Source organism: Microcaecilia unicolor, chromosome 12, assembly GCF_901765095.1.
Source record: "Microcaecilia unicolor chromosome 12, aMicUni1.1, whole genome shotgun sequence".
NCBI lineage: Eukaryota > Metazoa > Chordata > Amphibia > Gymnophiona > Siphonopidae > Microcaecilia > Microcaecilia unicolor.
The window spans coordinates 20874904-20891437 of record NC_044042.1 but is presented as its reverse complement, the minus strand read 5'-3'; the positions used below and the strand labels follow the sequence as shown (position 1 = coordinate 20891437).

The 16534-nt window shown below is 44.0% G+C and overlaps 1 protein-coding gene across 5 annotated transcripts in view; it reads left to right on the top strand.

Moving 5' to 3' along the window:
- MICAL1 (microtubule associated monooxygenase, calponin and LIM domain containing 1) overlaps positions 1–14369 on the top strand; it is a 74576-nt gene extending 60207 nt beyond the window's left edge. For all 5 annotated transcript variants that reach the window (XM_030221131.1, XM_030221133.1, XM_030221130.1 and 2 more), the window contains 7 exons: positions 509–1364; positions 2057–2148; positions 3517–3624; positions 6306–6399; positions 10344–10434; positions 11263–11336; positions 13679–14369. In XM_030221131.1, the coding sequence (XP_030076991.1) occupies positions 509–1364; positions 2057–2148; positions 3517–3624; positions 6306–6399; positions 10344–10434; positions 11263–11336; positions 13679–13860 (1497 nt within the window). In that variant the 3' untranslated portion in view covers positions 13861–14369. The remainder of the gene's footprint in view (positions 1–508; positions 1365–2056; positions 2149–3516; positions 3625–6305; positions 6400–10343; positions 10435–11262; positions 11337–13678) is intronic.
- The last annotated feature ends 2165 nt before the right edge of the window (positions 14370–16534 follow it).

Here is a 16534-nt window from a genome sequence, read left to right as displayed (position 1 = left end):
GGTTGTAGCTTTCCCTCCATTCTCTGCCTCCACCTTCCTCTTCCCATCACTCTTTCCTGCCCCGAAGAGGTCACTAGACCACCAGGGCAGTAGTAAGGGGAGGGGGGGCGATGGAGTATGTGACAGGGAGAAGGGGAAAATGTGACAGGGGGCGGAACGAGGGTGTGACGGGGGCGGGGTGTGTGGTGGGGACAGGGCATGTGTCCTTTTTGGGGGACAAAATATGGTAACCCTATGTAGCAAATGCCTGAATAAACAGAAACAAAAAACTGGGGAGGGGGAGGTGGGCACAAGGCTGAAGGTTACTAGGGTGCCTAATATCCTTGCACCAGTCCTTTTGGTACGGCATCCTTATGGCTGGTGGGTGGCAGAGTGCACCCGTGGCATACACACCTGCAGAAGTGCCAACTGTGTATACCCTTTAGGTTCCTTAGGAAAGATTTGATTCTGTCCAATGTATGCTGAGTAACACTAAATTTCACGCTTGTTTTTTCTTCTTTTCATCAAGACTCCATCTGCCAGTGGAAATAGTGAGCTGAAACCTCAGACTGTTCCATCAGCAGATGATTCAGTTTTCCCAGGCTCTTCACCTTCTGACCCTGGAGAGCCCCTGCATTCAACCAGTCTGCTCTCAGGATTTGTTCCTGCAAATACTGCTGTCCAGCCCCTCCGTCCTTCTGCTCCAGGCTATCACATTTCCAACCCTCTCTACTCGACATTGGAACTACTTGGCCTGCAACCTTCTGACCCTGTGGTAGGGGCCAAAAGTTCTGCTTTTCCAGGAGCTAATGCCAGAAGTGAGCATGATGGCAGTCAAAGAACGGGAAAAATGCTTCCATTTGGAAGTGAAACACTAGAGGGGACTATTCACTCTGTATCTACATCCAGACCTGATGCCTTGACTCTGGCTGATGAGTGCAAAACCCCTCCAGTGAAGGAGACAGACTCCGAGATGAGTTGCATAGCCAAGAAGCGAATCCTGCTGTCCAAGCTTGAGAAGAAGCAGCTGGCTAGGCTAAATTCGAGCTCAGACTCGGACAGTGAAAGCCAAACAAGTCGGGAAAGACCAAAGCAAAAAAATCTGAAGAAAGGCCAAGCTCTCCACACCAGGGACTCCACTCAGATTTTGGCAGAGACTGCAGATCACTCAAAGGGGCAAGGGGATATCCATGATAAAAGCCAGGCTGGCTGGGTAGAGCCTCGAATCAGTGAAGAGAACATCAAAGCCTTGATTGGTGGCAAAGATGGACAATTCTATGTCCAGCCATTCATTCCTCAAAGCAGACCTCGCTTTAAACTGTCTTTGAAAGATTTCTCGGCACGATATGAAGAGCCGAATGAAGGGGAAGCATTTCAGGATTTGGGTAAGGGTGCTCTCGATAGGGCTCAATCATTCTTTCATTATATCTTATTTCCTTGTTCTCCATAAGTCATAATTAAGGAGGAACCTTGCTGTCTATTTTGGGTATTAAGGTTTTCCCCCATCACCCTTGCATGCCAAATGTTAACTCTTCAACAAAGGAAACAGAAGAACAGGAACCCTCACAATCTCACAGATACGTCAAACATAGTGAAGCTAGATGATATCCAAAGTATACAAAGTCTTTTAAACCATCCAGTGGCTCAACACGAGCTGTGTTTCGGCCACAAAGGCCTGCCTCGGGAGTCTTCTATCTGGATGTTTCTTAACTCGCTAGCTCTCCAAATTAAACTACTTCAAAGTAGCAAGTTCATGACAGTACTTGGGTGAGAGAGACATTTTGTTATACAATGTGTTTTGTCAGTTTAAATTTGGAAAGCTAGCGTGTGACATCCAAATTCTAACTCTTACCATAGTCCCCTTTTGGACATCTTTGGGCATTCTTTTACATTCCTTCAGAGATGGTCTTGTTTGTCCCCTCTAGATCTCTCCATCCCTTTTGGTTGTCCTATTCTTGGAGCCGGATCTTTGTGTGCTAAGACCCCAGTAATCTATGCTGTACAAATCTTTGTCAGGTTTGGGCAGCAGTATGGGTCACTGCAACAAAGCTGAATATCCTCCTCCTCTTCCTTCTAGGCTTTCAGGAAATGGATTCCAGTCAAACAGAAGAATCAAGTGATGAGGAAGAGCATGGAGTGAAAGAAGCTGCGAGACCCACTAAAACACAAGTGAGTTTGGAGGTCTCGAGTCTTGTGCCTTGAAAGAAGTTAGTTGATTAATTACACATGATAACATTTGGAGGGCTCCTTGGTCTTTGTCGAACTTTGGGCCAAATCATAGGAGCCAACTCAGAACAATATCCAGTGTACCTGAATATAACTCGCCTTGAGCTACCACTGAAAAAGGCGTGGGCAAAATCAAAATAAATTGGAAGCTAAATGCAACATGAATGACTCCTCCATGGATAATAGTGAGTTTGCTCAATATTGGGGGTGGGGGGCTCAAGCACTCACAGAGCTGGCACCTATGGACCAATCTAATAAAATGGATTTATTTTATTTATTTATTTTTGTTGCATTTGTACCCCACATTTTCCCACCTATTTGCAGGCTCAATGTGGCTTACATAGTACTGTTGGGTGTTACCACCTCCGGTGATGAAACAAATACAGAGTAATGTTAAAGAGAATGAGATATATGCAGGATATGGTGTGGGCTCTGTTTTGTTTTTTTTCACAGAGTGGAATGCAGTAGAGGAAGTCAATTCTAATTTCTAGGATTAGCAGCATAAAATCTGTTTTACTGTTTTAGCATCTTACCAGGTAATCAATAGAAATCAAACAAAATTAAAACATGGAAAAGAAAATAAGATACTTTTTTTTATTGGACATAACTTAATACATTTCTTGATTAGCTTTCGAAGGTTGCCCTTCTTCATCAGATCAGAAATAAGCAAATGTATTAAGTTATGTCCAATAAAAAAGGTATCATCTTATTTTCTTTTCCATGTTTTAATTTTGTTTGATTTCTATTGATTACCTTTAAGAGTGGACTAACACGGCTAGCACACCTCTTTACTTAAGCATCTTACCAGGTAATGGTGACCTGGATTGACCACTGTTGGAAACAGGAGGATACTGGGCTTGATGACATTCTGTCTGCCCCAGTTATGGCAACGCTTATGTTCTTATGTAACCAATAGAAGAGACCACTGGAATGAGTTGTCCTGTGTCCAATGTCCTCTCTTTTCCCCAGTACCATGCTGCCAGTTTTCTTATTCAAAAACGGTGTTACATTTGGCCAGACGCTTTATTTTTCGATACTGATTTACAAAGAGGATCCCAGGAACCTGGCCCTTCTCTGTAGCCTCCCCAGTAAGAGGCATAGTGGTTGTATTCACGTTCTAATTGTGGCTTAAATGAGAAAGGGATGACTGGTACAGAACGTATTATAAATGTGAGTTTTAGGATTGGTATAGTAAAGTTTGATTGAATCGATGTTTCTGGGAATTGTCTCTCTAGACTCCATGTCCCCCATACAGCTGCACAGGTGGAGTCCTCTGCTACACAAAGTAATATACTGTGCTTTGACCGTCAGGTTCGCCTGTCCAGGGAGGATGAAATGAAGAAACGTGAGACGTGGAAAATGAGAACGCTGCAGCGGCGAGCCAAAGAGGAGGAGATGAAGAGGTTTCATAAAGCTCAGGTAACCTCTTCCCCCTAACATCTGCATCTTTTCTGCACTTCTCCCCCTTATCTGTTCTTCAGCTTGTAATGACTGGTTTATTCGGCTTTGAATGGTCAGCACAGGAGATGTAGGAAGCTCTAGCTGGACTGTTGGGAAACATGTGTGGATGTATTTACATCCCCTGATAGCCTGAGATCTTGATCCATTGTTTTGCAGAATTAGCTTAGAGGTGCAGTGTGGTGTATTTACTTTTTTTTCTCTCTCTGCCTTCCTGGATTTCCAGCTGATTATTAGGCAGTTAGAAGATGGTTTGATTGAATTTCTGACTTCCCTGCAGCCTTTTCAATTGTATGAAATGAAATTACCTGAGGATTCCTTATGGAAATCGGCAACTACATAGTAACACAGTAACATAGTAGATGACGGCAGAAAAAGACCTGCACGGTCCATCCAGTCTGCCCAACAAGATAAACTCAAATGTGCTACTTTTTGTGTATACTTTACCTTGATTTGTATCTGTCATTTTCAGGGCACAGCCCGTAGAAGTCTGCCCAGCACTAGCCCTGCCTCCCAACCAGCCCGGCCTCCCACCACCGGCTCCGCCACCCAATCTCGGCTAAGCTTCTGAGGATCCCTTCCTTCCGAACAGGATTCCTTTATGTTTATCCCATGCATGTTTGAATTCCGTTACCGTTTTCATCTCCACCACCTCCCGCGGGAGGGCATTCCAAGCATCCACCACTCTCTCCGTGAAAAAATACTTCCTGACATTTTTCTTGCGTCTGCCCCCCTTCAATCTCATTTCGTGTCCTCTAGTTCTACCGCCTTCCCATCTCCGGAAACTGATCTGAACTTGGGGTTTATGCATATCCGCATTTTAAACAAAAATCCATAGAGTAAGGTTTTAGATAAGAATTGTCGAGCACATCTAGTCTGCCCCAAATCCTTCCTAATATGATGTTAGACCAGCTGTTCTCAATGTAGTCCTTGGGATAGCTCTAGCTAATTAGGTTTTCAGGAGATCTACAATGAATATGCATGAGAGAGATGTGCATGTACTGTCTGCATTTGATCTTTATCTGCAATTATTTACTATCTAGTCTGCCCAGGAAGGCAGCTAGAGTTGTATCTGCCCCCTCAGTGCAGGCTGTACCCCATCAATGCCTTGTCTGCAACGTGAAAGTCATTTTAAGTTGTGTTGTGATTCCGTCCCCTTACTATACAGGGATCCTCTTCTTTTATCCCACACCATCCTCGCCACCTCCACCAGGAGGGCATTCCGGGCATCCCCTGCCCTTTCTATGAAAACTATATCCTGATGCTACTTTTACATTTACCTACTTACAGTTTCATTTTGTGTCCTCTAGTTCTAAGGCTTCCCCATCTTTGAAAAAGGTTTATTTCCTTAGGTACCCTGTGTTGCAGTTGACTTCAGTTTATTTTCACCAAGGAGGTTTGATGGACAGGAGCTGAAGCCTGTTCACCCAAGGAGGTTTTAATTCTCCTCAGTGCAGCTGCCACCACCTTGGTACACCCAAAACAATGTAATTGATAGGGTGACGAGCTCTGCCTACTTGCTTCAGGCCACAAAAAGGGCCAAGCACACTCCTGCCATCTCCTGTTAATCAAACCACCTTGATTTTCATAGACAGACCTTCTCTACCTTTTCAGCCATCTCTATCCATCCTAAGTGGAGGAGTAGCCTAGTGGTTAGTGTAGTGGACTTTGATCCTGGGGAACTGAGTTCAATTCCCACTGCAACTCCTTGTGACTCTCGCCAAGTCACTTAACCCTCCATTGCCCCTGGTACAAAATAAGTACCTGAATATATGTAAACCACTTTGAATGTAGTTGCAAAAACCTCAGAAAGGCGGTATATCATTTCCCTTTCCCTATTTGAGATTCTGCTTGGAATGTTGCTACTATTGGAGATTCTAGATGGAATGTTGCTACTATTGAGATTCTGTTGCTACTATTTGAGATTCTGGAATGTTGCTACTATTGGAGATTCTAGATGGAATTTGCTACTATTTGAGATTCTACATGGAATGTTGCTATTCCACTAGCAACATTCCATGTAGAAGCCTGCCCTTGCAGATCAGCAGCGCGGCCGCGCAGGCTTCTGTTTCTGTGAGTCGATGTCAGACTCGCAGAAACAGAAGCCTGCGCAGCCACATTGTTGATCTGCAAGGGCAGGCTTCTACATGGAATGTTGCTAGTGGAGGAGTAACCTAGTGGTTAGTGCAGCGGACTCTGGAGAACTGGGTTTGATTCCCATTTTAGCTCCTTGCGACTCTGGGCAAGTCACTTAACCCTCCATTGCCCCTGGTACAAAATAAGTACCTGAATATATGTAAACCGCTTTGAATGTAGTTGCAAAAACCTCAGAAAGGCAGGTATATCAAGTCCCATTTCCCTTTCCCTAGGGAGATTTTAACTTAGTATGGCTGTGTCCCATTTGTGAATGCAAATCTTTCATATTCATTGTGAAAATCCTGGAAACTCAATTGGTTGTGGGAGCCTAGAGGACTACCCTGTCTTTGGGGAGGGGGGTGTTGTTTGTTTGCTATATTGTACTTCAGCTCCTCGGGTCCCAAGAATCCTTGTAGTTCCTGGTGACCTTGTGGATTCTGTTGGTTAACTTTGACATTTTTTGTGATCTGTTCCTACCCCCCCCCCCTTTTTTTCCCCCTCTTTAGTCAATTCAGAGGCGCCTGGAGGAGATTGAAGAGTGTTACAGACAACTGGAACAACAGGGAATAGGGCTTGAACTGTCTCTCAGAGAAGACCGAGGTAAGTGTTGAGTTGATGGCCATGATTGTATGCCAGGAAGACCATGGTGAGCTGATCTAGATTTCAGAATTATGGTCGGGAGTTGGTGAAGTTCATATTTTTTTTTCCTGTATATTTAAATTCTTAGTAAGCTACTATTGCCAGTTTTGTATCATTTGATGGAATCCGTTCTTTTCATAATAATAATTTTGAGGGTTCCTGGAGAATACTTTCTGGCAAATCACTGATTCCAGCAGTTTATAAACTTCAGCTTTCTCGACTGTAGAAATGTCGGTGGTCCCCAAGACAAACCTGTGAATGTTTCTCTTGACAGAAATGGGGGGAAGGCCGACAGTCGCTCAAAAGAGCATGGTTCGGGATAAGGTATCTTTCAAAGATATCACCATAACAGGGAAGATAGAGTATCCTGATAGTGAGGTTGCAAAAGAGATTGTAGTAGATCGGGTATCTTTAAATAACAATAAAAATCAGACAAAAGATTGCCAATTAATACTGTCAAGTACTAAGCATGATGTACTTAGGAACAACAAACATAGTTTGAAATGTCTATATGCGAATGCCAGGAGCCTAAGAAATAAGATGGGGGAGTTAGAATATATTGCACTAAATGAAAAATTAGATATAATAGGCATCTCTGAGACCTGGTGGAAGGAGGATAACCAGTGGGACACTGTCATACCGGGGTACAAATTATATCGTAGTGATAGGGTGAATCGGATTGGTGGAGGGGTAGCATTGTATATTAACGAGAGCCTTGAATCAAATAGATTGAAAATTCTGCAGGAAACAAAACACTCCTTGGAATCACTGTGGATTGAAATTCCATGTGCAAAGGGGAAAAGGATAGTGATAGGAGTGTACTACCGTCCGCCTGGCCAGGACGAACAGATGCGGAAATGTTAAAGGAAATCAGGGACGCAAACAAACTGGGCAACACAATAATAATGGGGGATTTCAATTACCCGCATATAGACTGGGTTAATGTAACATCTGTACACGCAAGGGACATAAGATTTCTTGATGAAATCAAGGACAGCTTCATGGAACAGCTAGTTCAGGAGCCGACAAGAGAAGGAAAAATACTAGACTTAGTCCTTAGTGGTGCTCATGATCTAGTGCAGGGGGTAACGATACGAGGGCCCGCTTGATAACAGTGATCATAATATGATCGGTTTTGATATTGGCATTGAAGGAAGTGAAACTAGGAAATCAAGTACGCTAGCGTTTAACTATAGAAAAGGTGATTACGACAAAATGAGAAAAATGGTGAAAAAAAGACTGAAAGGAGCAGCTCGCAGAGTAAAAAACTTGCATCAGGCGTGGATGCTGTTTAAAAACACCATCCTGGAGGTTCAGGACAAATATATTCCACGTATTAGAAAAAAGGGAAAAAAGACTAAACGTCAGCCGGCGTGGCTAAACAGTAAGATAAAGGAAATCATTAGAGCCAAAAAACAATCCTTCAGAAAGTGGAGAAGAGAACCAACTGAAAGTAACAGGATAGATCATAAGGAATGCCAAGCCAAATGCAAAGCGGAGATAAGGAGGGCAAAAAAGGACTTTGAGAAGAAATTAGCGTTGGAAGCAAAAATACATAGTAAAAAATTTTTAGATACATTAAAAGCAGGAAACCGGCCAAAGAGTCGGTTGGGCCGTTGGACGAAAATGGTGTTAAAGGGGCGATCAAGGAGGACAAAGCCGTAGCGGAGAAATTAAATGAATTCTTTGCTTCGGTCTTCACCGAGGAGGATTTGGGGGGGACACCGGTGCCGGAAAGAATATTTGAAGCGGGGGAGTCGGAGAAACTAAACAAATTCTCTGTAACCTTGGAGGATGTAATGGGTCAGTTCAGCAAGCTGAAGAGTAGTAATCACCGGGACCTGATGGTATTCATCCCAGAGTATTAATAGAACTAAAAAATGAACTTGCGGAGCTACTGTTAGAAATATGCAATCTGTCCCTAAAATCGAGTGTAATACCGGAAGACTGGAGGGTAGCCAATGTTACTCCGATTTTTAAGAAGGGTTCCAGAGGAGATCCGGGAAATTATAGACCGGTGAGTCTGACGTCGGTGCCGGGCAAGATGGTGGAGGCTATTATTAAGAATAAAATTGCAGAGCATATACAAAAACATGGACTGATGAGACAAAGTCAGCACGGATTTAGTGAAGGGAAGTCTTGCCTCACCAATCTAATGCATTTTTTTGAGGGGGTAAGCAAACATGTGGACAATGGGGAGCCGGTTGATATTGTATATCTGGATTTTCAGAAGGCGTTTGACAAAGTGCCGCACGAAAGACTCCTGAAGAAATTGCAGTCATGGAATCGGAGGTAGGGTACTATTATGGATTAAGAACTGGTTGAAAGATAGGAAGCAGAGAGTAGGATTGCGTGGCCAGTATTCTCAGTGGAGGAGGGTAGTTAGTGGGGTCCCGCAGGGGTCTGTGCTGGGTCCGTTGCTTTTTAATGTATTTATAAATGACCTAGAGATGGGAATAACTAGTGAGGTAATTAAATTCGCCGATGACACAAATTATTCAGGGTCGTCAAGTCGCAGGAGGAATGTGAACGATTACAGGAGGACCTTGCGAGACTGGGAGAATGGGCGTGCAAGTGGCAGATGAAGTTCAATGTTGACAAGTGCAAAGTGATGCATGTGGGTAAGAGGAACCCGAATTATAGCTACGTCTTGCAAGGTTCCACGTTAGGAGTTACGGATCAAGAAAGGGATCTGGGTGTCGTCGTCGATGATACGCTGAAACCTTCTGCTCAGTGTGCTGCTGCGGCTAGGAAAGCGAATAGAATGTTGGGTGTTATTAGGAAGGGTATGGAGTCCAGGTGTGCGGATGTTATAATGCCGTTGTATCGCTCCATGGTGCGACCGCACCTGGAGTATTGTGTTCAGTACTGGTCTCCGTATCTCAAAAAAGATATAGTAGAATTGGAAAAGGTACAGCGAAGGGCGACGAAAATGATAGTGGGGATGGACGACTTTCCTATGAAGAGAGGCTGAGAAGGCTAGGGCTTTTCAGCTTGGAGAAGAGACGGCTGAGGGGAGATATGATAGAAGTGTATAAAATAATGAGTGGAATGGATCGGGTGGATGTGAAGCGACTGTTCACGCTATCCAAAAATACTAGGACTAGAGGGCATGAGTTGAAGCTACAGTGTGGTAAATTTAAAACGAATCGGAGAAAATTTTTCTTCACCCAACGTGTAATTAGACTCTGGAATTCGTTGCCGGAGAACGTGGTACGGGCGGTTAGCTTGACGGAGTTTAAAAAGGGGTTAGATAGATTCCTAAAGGACAAGTCCATAGACCGCTATTAAATGGATTTGGAAAAATTCCGCATTTTTAGGTATAACTTGTCTGGAATGTTTTTACGTTTAGGGAGCGTGCCAGGTGCCCTTGACCTGGATTGGCCACTGTCGGTGACAGGATGCTGGGCTAGATGGACCTTTGGTCTTTCCCAGTATGGCACTACTTATGTACTTATGTACTTATGTACTTATGTACTAGTTAACAACGCTCTTGTTCAATATCAGCCTAGAAAGGAGGGGTATCCTGTCTGATTCCTTCCCAGTGAGCAGTGCCCCTCCACCCCTTTATAAATGTTTCCAGGCAGGCACTGTTCCCCAGATACTTTTGGGCTTCTAGTTCAGACTGAATTTTCTCTTACTCAGACAAGCCTTTTATTCACTACCCAGCCCTCTCTCCACCCCAAGAGACCTTAATCACAGCAACCTGGTATGTTTATTTAAGACTCGGAAAGCTGCATCTCCTATTACAAAACCGGCTGTAGGCTTACTGGACAGATTTCTAAAATGTTAAATACAACGGGGATTGAATTTGTAACAGCTGTTCTTCTTCAACCGCTTACCATCCTATCCACATCGGATGCTGTACTGTCACTGTTGACCGGTTCTCTTTCTATCCCCTGTAGAACCTGGTCAGTCGGAGCTGATAAATCATTGGCTTTTGCTAGTCCAGGAGAGGAACGTTCTGCTGTCGGAGGAGTCCGATCTCATGATCGCGTAAGGAATACCAAGTTATTTGAATTTGTGAGAACGTTAAAAAGGAGTTTAATACTCGGTATTTTGAGGGGTTCGTGAAGTGAGGATCTGGAATCTTCTTTGTTTAATAAGTCTGACATGGCAAAGGAAGCTATCAAATTGTTATTTTACTGTTTAATGTAAACTGGGTTTTAAGCGCATTTGTGGAGAATGTTAAATGAAGACTGGGCACACCTTAGTCCATTTTAGCACGCCCTTCCCCTTTCTGTAACTTTTTAAAGAACCCTTTTCTTGTGGGCTTGTCCACATCCCGCATGCAATAGCTTAGGGGTCCTCAAATCCAGTCCTTCAGGTCCACAATGAATATCGATAAGGTCTATTTTCTCAGCTGCCACTGCATGCAAATGGATCTCCCCAGCTATAGGACTGTTCGTGCCTTATTGAACCTACTAAAAAGTTAAATAAAGCAGAAACAGTCCTATAGCTGGTCTAACCTTTGTACCTTTGCTCCGTTTTAAAGCAGAAGCTCATCTTAAGGCATAATGGGCCCAATATTAAGCGCGAATTAACTGGTCAGGAATGGCTGCTGACCAGTTAACTTGCGTCTTGGCCGTGTTGGGCTTTTAATTATTTAATGTATTTATTATTTTAGCGGTGAATAAATTGAACATTTTGTACGTCTTGGAGGGGTTTTTTTTAGATATACTGCTTTTTTTTCCCATTCTGTATCTCGTAGATCGATTGCCTATTTGTTTTCATAGACAAAATGTAGGACATTGCTTGCTGTGTGTGCACATTATGTTTTGGTTTGTTTTTTTAATTTTTTGTTATTTTTTTAAAAATATGTAGGGTGCAGGAGTTGGAATTGGAGGAGACGCAGAGCCTTCTGGACCAGGATCTGAGGAGATACATAGACATGGACGGTAAGAACCGGCTTGCTGGGGATTTAGTAAAGTGCAAAGAGGTAATTCAAAAGAGAAAAATAAAAAGCAGAACCAAAACCCAAAAGGAATAAATCAAAATTTATTCCAACAAAAGAGTAAAATATCACAAAATGAATCCTGATATGGCCATATTTTGGCTAGTGCCTGCCTCAGCAGTAAAAATACAATGGAGCCAATTATTCGGACCCTGGGAGGGAGCCTGGCTGACTTCCATGGTCAGCCCTGATATTCAATGCTGGGCTGTTTCTGGTAACTGGCACCAAAGATTCCGTTTATTTTTGGGCGGTTTAAACTTAACCAGCTGAGTTGATATTCAGAGATAGCCGCTTAAGTTGCAACCGGCCAAAGATATTCTACTTAAGTAGCCTGTTATGGTGCAATATAGCCGGTTATATGCTATCACGCGATATAGTCAGTTATCTCCTAGCTGCTAACCAGGAATATTCAGCGGGGGGTATAGCTGGTTATCCCCTGCTGAATATCGCCAGATAGCTGGTTAAGTCCACTTAACCAGCCAGGTTCCATTCCTGGCCGGTTAAATGGTTTTGACTATTGGGAAGGGGGGTGTTCAATATATATAAAAAGAGATAATAAAATTGAAATTATATAAGTATGTAGTCTATGACATCACAAATTCATCTCAAATTAATGGGTTTTGGTTTTTTTTTTTTTTTTTTTTTAAATCTGGAGGAGTGGCCTAGTGGTTAGAGCACCAGTCTTGCAATCCAGAGGTGGCCGGTTTAAATCCCACTGCTACTCCTTGTGATCTTGGGCAAGTCACTTAACCCTCCATTGCCTCAGGTACAAACTTAGATCATTGTGAGCCCTCCTGGGACAGAGAAATATCCAGAGTACCTGAATGTAACTCACCTTGAGCTACTACTGAAAAAGGTGTGAGCAAAATCTAAATAAATAAATATATGGAATGTTGCTACTATTGAAGATTCTACATGGAATGTTGCCACTTTTTCAGATTCTGGAATGTTGCTACCATTTGAGATGCTAGATGGACTGTTGCTAGTGGAGGAGTGGCCTGGTGATTAGAGCACCAGTCTTGCAATCTAGAGGTGGCTGGTTCAAATCCCACTGATGCTCCTTGTTATCTTGATCAGAATTTTTGTGGACCAACTTTTAACACGGAATGGTTATTCTCAACCAGGACTAGAGGATAATCCATGAAAGCACTTATCCAAGTAGCAGATTTAAAACAAATTTAAGTATAGAGGTTGACCAAATTTCAATTTCAGTACCGAACCCAGCCTGAAATTCTGATTCAGTTTTGTGTTGGTTTCAGCCAAAACTGCCCGTGCAGCTCCCACTCCCTCAACTCAAGGAGTTCCCCCCCCCCCCCCCCCACTTCCTGGAACACACATAGGCCTCCTCTGAGTCTCTCTAGAGGGGGTTGGAGAGATCCCAGTTGCTCCTGAGTCCTGCCCATCCTAGCTCTGCTGACAAGATGGCTGCCAGAACCCCCCCCCCGGTATGGGCAGGAGTGACTGGGAATTGCTCCTAACCCCTCCAAACCACCAATGATAAGGAAAGCTATGTGTGGAGGGGGGCTTCTGTTTAAAAGCTGAGCCAATTTTGATTATAGCCCCAAACTGAGCTGCACATCTTGGCCGAAGATTCTGTTTTGGCTAAATCCCCCCCAAAAAAACTGGTTTTGGTTGCCCTCTCTGTAAGTATTTCTCAAGTAACACACATACACTCTAGAACTGGTTGACAGAGGGATGTGGTCATCAGGGTTGCCAGGTGGAAAATTTTTTTCCCACCCAAACCAGCCTAAATCCAGCCCAAAACCCGCCCAAACTCAAACCCCGCCCCCGCCGTCATCGGCCCCACCTCCCTCGTCACCAGCCCCGCCTCCCCGTCATCGGCCTCACCCAGAACGTCACAAACTCCGCCCAAAACGTCACTAACCCCGCCCCCCGCGGCCGAAAAACCGCCTGAAAACCGCCCAAAAGAAAAAAAAGAAGCCCAAAAAACCGCAACCCACCGCGGGCAAAAATTTCCCGCGGCGGGTCGCGGAAAACCGCCCACCTGGCAATGATGGTGGTCATGGTTAAAGAAATGATTGGACAAGTTGGTAGAGAATGATCCACTAACAATTATTAGCCAGGCAGAGTCATGTCATCGTTTCTTAGCTCTGGCAGTGAGCAACTAGATTTCCCTAGTTTTTTGCTCGTTAGTCCCAAGTTACCTTGTTCATTAGGCAACGTGGAAAACGGGATATTTGCCGTGACATAGAAATGGCCCTTATAGGTTTTGGGTGCAGGAACAGATGGGGGTAATATGGGAGTTTTCTTGTCTGATTTTTCCAGATCGGCTGAAGACACCCCAGGATAAAACAGAAGAAGAGGAGATTTTGAACAAGATGATAGAGGTAGTGGATAAGCGGAACGCCCTGATCACCTTCCAGGATGAAAAACGCCTGAATGACATCACCGACCAGCTGCACGGTCTTTCAGATTTGTATGGCAAGCAACAAGCTGCAAACCGGTGACCCGTTTTGGAGGAGAACGGCCACTGGTGGGGAAATGGCCTCGGATGGGATCACTGCCAAACTGCTGGGGCCATCTTTTCTCAAAAGTACTTTCCAGAGGGTTAAGATGCTGAGCCTAAGTGCAGCTTAGAGGCCCTTCCTAAACTTTAAAAGTAACCCTTTCTGATATCATCTAACACTTCACTCTTGGACTACTGGTGGGTGGGAGCATCTCCTCCCCTCCCCAGGACATCTAAAAGCGTGTTGATATATACTATGAGCGTTGCTTATTCCCTGCTTCCCACTCAACATGATTAAGTTCTTAAATCCCCACGCTGTTTTTTTTTCTTCTTCTGGGACATGTAAACAGATGTGTCTTGTATTAATAATTGTTAGTGAGCAGACTCATCCACAAAATTTCTGACCTCTGCAGCCCAGCCATACTCTCCTATTCTCACCTCTTAACCTCATGTTTTTATATATTCAAAATGTTAAATACTTTAAAATAAAGCTATTTAGGGTTTTATATATGTAATATTTGGATCCATATTTGTTACATGAATGTAAAAGAGAAAGGTGTAGGTTTTTGCTAACTGCACTGTTTGAAGGGGGAGAAATGATAGTTGAATGTCTGTTCTAGTAAACAGCTTGTGAGGGTTACCAGCCCCTTCGGCAGCAGTGTGGGGGTTCTAACAATACTAGTTTGAATGGTGTTTTTAATAATTCTTTTGTCCCACCTTACCCTTTAAGCATTCCCGTATAAGGACCTGGTACTCAGAAGGGGCAGCGCTGCTGGCTACCGTTACTGTTTTCAGCCCAGATGGTCAGAGATTATTACCAGAGCTGCCAAGTTACCCATTCAAGGAGGGAGACTTTTTGGCCCCTGGATTTCTGCCAACTTCATACTGGTGCATAATGGGACCTGCAGCACTGATTTCAATGGATAGAACCATGGCCTTCAACTACTACACTGCATTGGGATGGAAGTCTGCCCAGCACTATCCCTGCCTCCCACCACCGGCTCTGGCACTGACCGTATAAGTCTGCCCAGCACTGTCCTCGGGAGGCGGGGACAGTGCTGGGCAGACTTATATGGTCAGTGCCAGAGCCGGTGGTGGGAGGCGGGGCTGGTGGTTGGGAGGCGGGGATAGTGCTGGGCAGACTTATATGGTCTGTGCCAGAGCTGGTGGTTGGGAGGCGGGGATAGTGCTGGGCAGACTTATACGGTCTGTGCCGTCCTCTACTATGTAAGTTTAAAATCAGGGCTGGCCATAGTCTCCCTCCTGGAATGGGCAACTTGGCAGCTCTGGATTACCTTTTAGTGGAACAATCTGGGCAGAGCCAACTGTTATCCTGCTAGCAGGCTGAATATCACTGGGCTCAGAATAAAAGTTAAGATAGCTAATCAGATCAATATTTCTATCTGTATAGTGGTTTGAATACCACCACTCCCTCCAGTTTGAACTAGCTGCAGTCTGAAGCCAGATTTTTTTTTTTTTTTAACTGCTGCAGCTGCCTTTTAAAACAAACAAAAAAACAAACCCACCAACCACAGTGGCTGAATATCAGTCTGGACATTTTTAGTACAGAACTCTGCCTGGACAGTGCCTCCTTCAGGAAGACAGTGGAATTAATGGGGTTGGAGGGACCCGAGAAAGCAGCACAGGACAGAGGTTCTGATTATTAGGACTGAGCCCATGAGCTGTAAAGGTCGCAGCTTTCACAAGATAACCAACACCTGGAAGAGGAGAGAAGGTTCTGCTCCTCCACAGCAAGGCCAAGTACTTTACCCTGACCATTGCTGCAGCTGGGGCCATATGGTAGGCATTACAAGCTCTGAAAATTGGATAACATACATACAGTTTACTTGATTTATGGCTAAATACAGCCCCCTGGTGAATGACATGGCTGCAGGTAGGAGAACTTTCAGCCTAAGGGATCACCTTAACTAACTCTTAGCCCAGTGGTTCTCAAATCTGTCCCTTGGGGGCTCCCTAGCCAGCCAATTTATCCACAATGAACATTCATAAGAGATTTGCATGCAGTGGAAGAGATGCATGCAAATCTCTCTCATGAATATTCATTGTGGATATCCTAGAAACCTGGGTGGGGAGCCTCCAGGATCTCTCTCATGAATATTAATTGTGGATATCCTGAAAACCTGGGTAAGGAGCCTCCAGGACAGGTTTAGGAACCAATGTCTGAAGCAGTTTACTTCTGTCTTTTAATGTTTTTTTTTTTCTTTTGATTAGTGGAAGAGTCATGTTTTAAAAGAATGAACATCTTTACACCTCTTTTTATTATGCCTTTTTTCAAGTCCTCTGGCTGACTACAATGCTTTACTATTTACTGGTATTGCAGAATAGATATTTCACCATACACAGGATGTAAGCTCTTTTGAGCAGGGACTGTCTCTTTGTATCAGGTGTTCAGCGCTGAGTGCAGCTGGTAGCGCTATACAAATGCTAATAATAATAATGTCAAATCCTCACTGCTACACGAAGGCCCTGAATAAAACATGTACTGCTGTTATCATTGCTGCAGCAAACATACAAACCCCTAAAACTGCAATCTTTAGCTGGCTCTGAGCTCACACCACAGTACCCGTTGGGAAGTGCAGATCAGAAAAGCCCAAGTCACACATGTAAACATAAGATTATCTACGGTGAAGTCCCAGGTTACATGATTGACCTCC